This window comes from Coffea eugenioides, unplaced genomic scaffold (assembly GCF_003713205.1).
Source record: "Coffea eugenioides isolate CCC68of unplaced genomic scaffold, Ceug_1.0 ScVebR1_1309;HRSCAF=2137, whole genome shotgun sequence".
In the NCBI taxonomy this organism is placed as follows: domain Eukaryota; kingdom Viridiplantae; phylum Streptophyta; class Magnoliopsida; order Gentianales; family Rubiaceae; genus Coffea; species Coffea eugenioides.
The window spans coordinates 15573-25108 of NW_020861702.1; the positions used below are offsets into that span (position 1 = coordinate 15573).

General features: G+C 41.2%; 1 protein-coding gene across 1 annotated transcript; it reads left to right on the plus strand.

Annotated features, from left to right (window-relative positions):
- Positions 1–896: 896 nt before the first annotated feature.
- Positions 897–4162, plus strand: LOC113755218 (protein FAR1-RELATED SEQUENCE 5-like). Its single transcript, XM_027299273.1, has 2 exons — positions 897–3130; positions 4039–4162. The coding sequence occupies exons 1-2, from the start codon at positions 897–899 to the stop codon at positions 4160–4162; spliced, it is 2358 nt and encodes a 785-aa protein (XP_027155074.1).
- Positions 4163–9536: the final 5374 nt, after the last annotated feature.

The window sequence follows — 9536 nt, forward strand, 5'->3', positions numbered from 1 at the left end:
GAAGACAGGTGGCGAGGTCGGAATGGTAGGCAAAAATTTGGTAAAGAGGTGGTGTCTACTGGCGTAAATTCAGGCGCAGGCGGTGACGGTAGATACATCTGAGGAAGGCCCTTCCGAAGCTGTGGTGACAGACTGCAGCGGCGTGGAACAGAAGCAGAGAAATCAAAGGTGAGTACTTTTGTCCACAACTTTGAAAAATGGATTAGAATAACGAGTAAAGTACGTCTAGTAGGGTGATTTCTACAGTTCTTGTAAGAGGCAATGATAGAGGAATAAGGAATACGAAATACGGGGTGTAAGACCCTGCGTCTTCGAACAAAGATGAAACGAAACCGGGATATTATCGTAGTTTGTTTGTGCACCGAGCTTTGTGTACGTACGTAAGAAATGTTGGTCCTCTAATTTGTATTAAATTGTGTAAAGGAAATTAAGCAGAAATGAGTGAAGACGTGAAGAAGACGTTGTAACAGGACTAAAGTCTTAAAACAGAGTGATTTGGATGGCCGTGTGGACATGGATAATGGCCCCCATACTGCATTGCGAATGCTTATGTGAAAAGAATTAAAGAAACACACAGTAGAGGTTGAGTTTGTGGGTGTTAATGAAAATGCATGTCGATAGTGGTATTTTATGCTAAAGGTTGATATAATTGCATCAGCCACACTTATAAAAACTGTGTATATGAATGTGAGAGTAATGTTTATCGGGTGCATTTTGTGAAAGTTGTGAGGTAAAGTATGGTTTGTTAACTGAAATGATCGTGTATATATGTTTTGTTCCATTAGTAGACGAGCAGTATTTATGTTACAAACGAAAGCATATGGGGAGGCTGAAAAGAAAATGTTAAGCGACCATGGTTAGAAAAAACATTGAACAACCACACAGGGGTTGTAACTATGGGGCAGGATGGGGCGCTTAAAACTCAACTCATGACATGGTGCAGGAAACAGAGAATTAATCAAATGGCGTTGGATGTTTGCGGCAGGTTAAGGTCATTTGACCTTAACCAAGAACCTGAGTGTGACCGAGACACATTCATTGAAGAAAGCGGTGGTTCAATAGGAGGACACGAAGATGAGGAGGCAGATGAATTGGTGGGCGCAATAGGCGTGGATGACGTAATGAAATTAACATTTGACACGGAAGAAGAAGCTGGGGAATTCTATAATTTGTATGCGAAACTAAGCGGATTTGGGATTCGTAAAAGTAATGCCAAACGAGATGCAGATGGCATTTCAAGATTTAGAAAATGGGTATGTTGCTGTGAAGGTTACAGGAATGAAAAGTGGTTTAATTATGAAGACCGGAAAAGAGAAGCAAAACCAATCACAAGAACCGGGTGTGGGGCTTGCTTTCGCGTGAAATATGACATAGAATCGGTAAAGTATGTGGTGACACGTTTCATTATGGAGCACAATCACCCGCTGGCATCAGAGGCAAGTGTGCAACACATTAGGTCGCATAGAAAAGTGAGCGATGCAGAATATGCGCAGGCAAAAAGTCTAAAGTTGGTTGGGGCCAGAATATGCCAGATAATGAAACATTTTGTTATCAAAGCCGGAGGGTATAGTAACGTGGGATTTTGCATTAAGGATTTGTATAACCGAATGGACGAGGAACGTAGAAAAGATATTTTTAATGGCGATGCAGAAGGGGCACTTGGGTTCTTGGCAGCGAAGAAGGATGCCGATGACATGTTTTTTTATAAATATCATGTAGATAACGAAGGAAGATTGGCATGGTTGTTTTGGGCAGATTCTAAATCTCGTGCGGACTTCAGTGTATTTGGAGATGTATTGGTGTTTGATACAACATACAAAACAAATAAATACCACAAGCCACTAGTTGTACTTGCAGGGGTAAACAACCATTTGAACAGTACTATTTTTGGCTGTGCACTGCTATCAGATGAGAGGATTGAAACATATGAATGGGTGCTAAGTACATTTGTAGAGGCTATGAAAGGTAGAAAGCCAGTAGCAGTGATGACAGATGGGGACAGTGCAATACGAAGAGCCATAAAGAATCTTCTCCCGGATGCTTGTCACAGGCTATGTTCGTGGCACTTGCATAGAAATGCACGGAGTAATATTCGCTGCGAGGAGTTTAATAACAGGTTCTATAACCTGATGGCGAGAAAGTGTAGCACTCTTGAGTTTGAGGATCGGTGGGCTAGGTTGGTTAATGAATGTGGGGTGGTAGAGAATGAGTGGGTGAAGAAGTTGTACCGTAGGAGAAGGTTATGGGCAGAGGCCTATTTACGCGATCATTTTTTTGCAGGTATGAGAAGTACTCAAAGGTGTGAGAAAATGAATGCTTTTTTGAATGAGTACTTGAATGAAAAAATGCGACTATATGAATTCGTTAGAAGTTTTGATTTGGCAATAGCATGGCTTCGACATACTGAGAGCAAAGCAGTTTACACAAGCGAAAACATAAAACCAGTCTTAACCACAATCCTGCCCGAATTAGAGGGGAGCGCAGCGGAGGTGTTTACAAGGAATGTGTTCTTCATGGTGAGGAAGCATTTGAACAGGCAAGAACTTCTAATTTCTGAGGGCTGGAGCGAGGATGGAGGGAGTCGTACATATTATTACTCGAAATATGGTGGACACGAAATAAGTTGGAGGGTGGATTATGATAGGTCAATGGAGAAACTAATCTGCTCTTGCATGAAATTCGAGTCAAAGGGGATTCCTTGTGCTCACATGTTTCGCGTGATGGTGGTAGAAGGAATGAACAGGATCCCAGAAGCATGCATTTCGAAGCGGTGGACAAAGGGAGTTCACTGTACTAATAATGGAATGAAAGCATTTGTTGCAGACGAACAGCTGACACAAATGGCCAGATATGACACTTTAAAGTCCAGCTGTAATACTATGTGTTACTATGCCTCCTACATGGATGATGCGTTTAATGACCTGCAACAGATGTTTGACAAGCATTCTGTGGATCTAAAGGAGAAGTGGATTGATAGGGGATATGGGGGAGATGGATTTGCAATGGATTCAAGAGTGAGGAACGATAGAAGTAGAAGAACATTCGGGCTGTTAGATCCCAGGGTGTCCCGGTCTAAAGGTGATCACAAGCATGCAGAAGCAAAGAAGAAAAGAAAGTGTGGTCATTGCAGGTACTATCGGAATTGCATACGTAGTTATACAGTAGTTAATTGATAAAATACATGAAGTGGACAGTGAAGGTAATAATGAAGAAGTGGGTATTTTTCGTTCTTATTAACAACAGTAGTAAATAAACACATAATTAAAAGTGCATACAAAGTATACAAACTTATTGGCAATGCAAGAAAGTTGAAGTGGTGTAATGTTAGCATTGTGCTCAGTTAACGTGATTACTTGCAGTCACAAATGATTTGACATGTGATATATGGGTTGAAAATTGCAGTCAGGCCACAACCAACGAACATGCCCATACAAAAAGAATTCTCACAACACAGCAGTTCATGATGATTATATGAAAAACTGTTTGGATGACTCGCTGGAAAAATCATTTGAAATTGGTACGGGTTGGAGTGACTCAGGCGAATGGAGAGGACAAGCATTTGTACCACAACCATTCGGTAGCGGTGGAAGGGACACAGGTGGCCAACAAAGAAGTCCAGGAGAAAGATGAGGCACTACTGTTGTGATGCTTCGGTTTGCAGTTACGCAATAAATAAGGCAGGTTTTGGTGAGTAGAGGTACAAGAGCAGTCTTTCCATGAAACAAGTACGAAATTGTAGAAGGGGAAGGGTTTGTATCTTTCCTTCGCATTAATTTGTCTTGAGCATGAGAAGGCTACAAGGTATTCGTGAATGCGGGGAAAGCTGGGTATGGTGTTTAAAAAAATTTGATTCCGTTACCATTGAAGTGTAAATAATGTAAGTTTGAATGTGTCATGGACCATTATAAGCTGTTATCACCACAGCCACTGAAAGGTAGTAAACAGTCATTGTACTGATGCAGTACCTGTTGGTAAATGTCTTTGTTGTTCTTATTTCACTGCTGTTGCGTGTGTAAATCCTATTATATATTCTTCTAGGTGTGAAATGCAGAGGTTGAAAGAGATGGTATGGTTGTGCATGGAAGTAGCAGCCGTGACGACAGACAGGTTACAGAGCAACACCGGCTTAGGGATTGTGTTTTGTTATGTATCGGTGGGGTGAAGAGTATTCAAGGTTGCTAGGTGTAGATGGGTAAGTCATTGTAGTTTCACCGAAGGGGTCATGCACAGAAGGATCACCAAATGCATGACTGTCAAGGTTGCGTCGTAAGCACTGCTGTAGCAAATACCGCTACTACACTTGGTTAATAGGAGAGTAAGTAGTTGACAAATTGTTTATTAGACGAGCCAAACTTGTTCCTTTTTTTGTAAATACGAAATTAAGTGGAAGCGTATGTTGCGCAAAATCTCTTCGTGGGATAGACGTTTTCCGAAGTGGCTACTTGGGAATCAGCTTCAGTTGCCCAGCTTTTGTAAACTGGTGCCGTACGCTGCTGCTATAAACTGCTTTTACGATTGGGCTGTTTGTTCCTCGCCTTGCTATCCTAACCAATGACCGTAAGGCCCAACGCCTTTTCTTTTGCCCATCGTTCCATTCATGTGTAGGAACAGTAACTTCTGTTTCTCCCCATCTATTTTCATTGCTCACAATGCTTATGCGTCTCTTCAGTGCACCAATAACAATGGTATTATTAGTTATATGTATTATATATGTACATTAATTTATGTAATATAATTAATATTATGAATTATACTACTAATTATACATATTTACTAATAGAAATTATTAATTAGTTCGAGTAACTTTAGTAATACATTTGTACCAATATATTTAATTAGCCAATAACTATCAATTACAATGTGGTTTGTAATATATTTATTAGGGATAATTTAAGAAACCTCCCCTGAGATTTCTGACACTTTCACTGGCACCCCCTGAAGTTGTCAAAATTTGACTGACCTCCCTTGCCTTTGAGTTATTGGGTCCCTTAGCTGACATCATGAAGGCCAAAATTACAAATATATGGTATGAACTTGGGATTTATTACTGATGTTGGGGTTTATTATTACCGTTTAGTCGGAGAAAAAGGAATGTACAGTGATTAATGAAGCCTAACAACAATAACACAAACTGTGAGAGTAATACATGAAGTAAAGCTGGATTAGGGAGTAAGGCACCTTTTTTGTGCCATTATTGTGGGTGCTGTTTCAGTTAGAAATGTTTTTGAAATGCCATTCAAAAAATGGTACAGTAATTTGTTATGTAAAAAAAAATGGTAGGTTATCTACGTAATATATGTTCAGAATAGTTTAAAAAGGAAATATCCCATAAAGTACCAACTCTTTATGCCTTCTCTGTATTACATGAATGAAGTACCACGTTTTGTATGAACCTTTTATTATAAATCATTTAATTTTCATAAAAATTTGCAAATAAAATTCAAAAGCCGTTACAGAAACATCTTTACGAAAGGAAAACTAGCATTTTTTGAATTATTTAATATAAATGAAATATTTTAAAGTAAACAACAAAAATTGTTTGCTATAATATACCAGTTCTTTACGGGTTTGTTCCATTATATGAATTAAGCAGTAGCTGTTTAAGAGTAGTTGACTTCGAAATAGAAGCGCAACTTTGAAACACGCTATTTTAATTTTAGTAAATTTGTTTATATATGAAAAATTGGTTAACTAGCGCAGTGAATTTTTGACCCTGCTTATGTATCGGGTAAAAAAAGTACTCCAGGTCTGCACTAAAACACCAGCTCTTTATGCCTTTTCTCCATAAATCATCCGTTTTCCCATTTTTCCACAAGCTAATTCAGGGGATGTTTCTGAAATTAGCCCTTACAATATATATGTGTATGTAAGATTAATAATTCATATAATAATAAATATGTTTATTATTATGCATATAAGGTTGCAAAATGATTTAATTTAATCTTATATACGTTATAACTGTGTAAAATATTAGTTAATTAGTAATTATATATATTATGTAATTATAGATAGGGATGTTGCTGCAGTAGGAGCTTAGTCTCGGAAATTTGCAGAGGAAGTTGTTGAAGTGAAAGAAAAAGGGAAATGTGTCTTGTGCACAAAGTAACGAAACAGAGCTGAAAACGATTAATTTTTTTTACACCATTTGTACATTTCGAATGGAGTACAATATTTCAAGTAACTAGTTTGCACAAACTTGAACTCATATTCTTCTGTTGGAGTTGCATTCATACAAAAGGCTTTTCCGTCATTTCATATAAATAAGTTCCAAAATTGTAATGCATTAAATGTGATAGATTTATAATAACAACAACTTCCATTTAAATTGTTTTGTTGTAAATATTTAATTTCACTGCAAACTTGAATTGTAGGTGAAGAACAATCTGGGACAGACGAAATATAAGAACAGGGCTATAAATTAGTTGTGGGAATTATCTGTCAACTGTTAACATTTTCCGTGTTCAAGTTTAAAATTGTATCAGAATTACGCAACACACGTGGCGATTGCTCACAGCTTAGCTTTGTTGGTGGGCAGTACCAAGAAGTTTGCATACTCATTCCTCCGGCTACACAACCTTGTTTGCGGTTTGGGGCCATGGGTGCTCAGTCTTTGGCATTATGAATTCCCTGACTTTCGTGAGCTTTGGCTCTACCAAGCTCATCCGTAAATGTCTGCGTCCCGGCACTTGTGTTGGGACGCTTACAAACACAGGATTTCCGGCCACCAAGTTCACCGCGAAGGCAGCGTTTCCCTGTCCCCTTTTGGAGCTTCAATGCACTTTCCAAAATTACCTGTATTTGATGTAGCCTTTGGTCCACCACTTGTGTGTTGTCCGACACATTGGATGCCAAACGAAATATTTCTGCACTTTTTTCTAAGACTTTCTTTCTCAGGCCCATGCACTGAACAAGCAGGTCCTCGTACCAGTGTCTAGGCACCTAAGCGGAAACAACACAGATGGCTGTATTAATTGTACACAAATTGCGCAAATTAAATGGCGGGTTAAGTACAGGGCGAAGAATGCCATACCACATCACCAACAGCACATGGAAGAGGCAACCCTATTACATCGCCACCAACTCTGTGAATGCCCTCTTGCTCCAGTGATCCATCAGTTTGTATGCACAACACAGACCAGGGAGGGTAATTAATTGGATGTTTCAGTGACGGTGTTGTGGCCTCACTTAGTGGCAACTGGTCACATATATGAATTACGCACTCCTTCCCACTGGGTGCCAACGTGGAGGAAGTCATTGGTCTCATTAGCCTGCTGCACACAAACTCCTCATACGTAGCATATGGAGGGGGATCTGGGTATAGGCTTGCAATGGGCAGTCCACGAAGCACATCATGTAGCATGTTTCCCGAAATTGTATCAGTGCTGTACATATCTGATGGCCGATGGGGAGGTTGCTTTGCACATACACCTGCATACACCTGCCTAATAACCCTCTCGCCCAGGTAGTAAAATCTTCCCATGGGGCCATCCAAAAGCAATCTCGTTGCAGTTAGTTCCTTGGATTTGAGATACCGACTGGGCAATGCCATTGCAGGGAAGGGCAGCCAGTTCACCTATGACACACAATTAACAAGCGATGTAACATTGGTTTGTTCCACAGGCGGAACAAATTCATAACAACTGTTAACACTTAGGCGGTAGAAGCTATTGGATGTTCTAAGTAGGGGAACTAACGTTTTCCGGGTCAATGGTGTCAATTGCGCGGCGAAAATTTTCGACCGTAGACGGTGCTAGTCGATTGGCTCTATTACACGAGCGCCATCGCCACATTCTGGGCAATACGTCCCTCTCGTCCCGTTTCAGTTTATACGGACTTAACTGAAGAATTTCGTAAGCCCACACCTACACGTGGTCGTACAAATTATGTCCACCGTTCGAGATGAACACTAACTGCTAGAAAAGTTTATGTAACGGAACATGGAAATGTCGAATTGACACAAAGTGAAGGCAAATCTGGACTTACCTCCCAAACGAAGCTGTAGCCGCCTAGGCTTTTCGTCAGGCGTCGGGAGACGGCGGACATAAATCTGTACAAGGTTGCCATCCCCGCCCCTCCCCAGTTATAATCCCCTATACGATCTACGTCCTCCAGCGCTGGCAGACAGCACAGGTGAATTGTTTCGGCCGTGTTGCTAAGTAAAGTGCGGCCAAGCATGTATAGAAAGAAAGCTCTAGTCAGATGTGCCAGCTGGACGTCGTCGTTCTCGTCAATCGCCTTGTCTTTATAGAATGACAATATATCGGTAACTCTGATGGCACCGGCAGAAGCAAAAGCTGGCACCCAACCCAATTGCTCCTTGATGTAATTGGCATTTTCCCTAACATTGTAATCCCACGGAATGGGCAAGCCGCCCACTGCAACACCGGTTATACAGGTGAAGTCCAAGGGTGTCAGTGTCATCTCTCCGAAAGGCAAATGGAAGGAGTTTGTTGAGTCCCACCATCGCTCCGCAAGTGCGACAGGCAACTTCCTATCTCTATCGGCCACGGGCAAGTGGCTCAGAAAATCCCCAAACCCAGCACTAACAACTTTCGCGGCCACCTTACGAGGCAGCCTCTTCCACCACTCCATAATTTCGACTGACGACCCCCTAGGATAAATTGAATAGACTTCCTGTGCATTAATGTAGAACCAATTCAGCCATTTTTATATATGTATAAACCAAATGAGGACTTAGGGCAAAATAAGCACAAGTAATTGTCGACATTGATTCTGCAACATTTACCCCCTGTGCAAGGAAAATGTGTGATATGTGGCTTTTCCGATCAACCAGCAGTTCTTGCGAGTGTTCTTCATCACGCGGAGGCCGGTAGCGATGGAGCCTGCCCATCGCACGGCTGTTGGAGTTGGATTTTGGACGAATATTGTGACGGCGCAGGCTATCACAAAATCCCTGTCGCCCCACCCGCGATTATGAACAGCTTTGCCGTTAAGTGTTGCGGCCTTGTATGTGCGTAGGCGTCTTTCTTCGCTCAGAAATTTGAAGTGCAAGACATTTTGGACGGCTGTGGCCAGGTTGGGCCTGCAATGCCCTTGTACCTTCTAAGTAGGGTTGCAAATTGGGAAATTTGTGTTACAGTGACGGTCGGCGCGTGTAAAATATCGTGTTTTCATTGGCCTTTACATACATAACCTTTTCAGTTTTACTTGGACGACTACGGAAACAGTATTGTGGCCAACCTCCGCGTCCTAAGCAATGAAATGTCTCCGAACGTTTCATTATAGCAAGGGGGGGAATTGGATTAGAAAAGATGCAAAATTTTGAATTTAAAAACACAAACCGCAATTTCGGGACATTAACAGCTCAAATTGAAAAGCAACTTGGCATGGATGGTCCGGACGATAAACGAATACGGGTTGCCACAACTCCAATGACAGTACTATGTTGACACGGGTTAATATTTAAAAAAAAAAAGTAACATTCCACATATATTCATACTAGAGGCCAAAACCACCAGCTCTTGGGCTGGTGGCCAGCACCGAGCCCTTGAGGCTTTGGTGGGGTGGGAGGTTTG

Coding starts and splice junctions, on each gene's coding strand:
- LOC113755218 (XM_027299273.1), top strand. CDS start 897: ATGGGGCAGGATGGGGCGCTTAAAACTCAACTCATGACATGGTGCAGG. Junction 3,131..4,038: donor AGAAAGTGTGGTCATTGCAG/GTACTATCGGAA, acceptor ATATTCTTCTAG/GTGTGAAATGCAGAGGTTGA.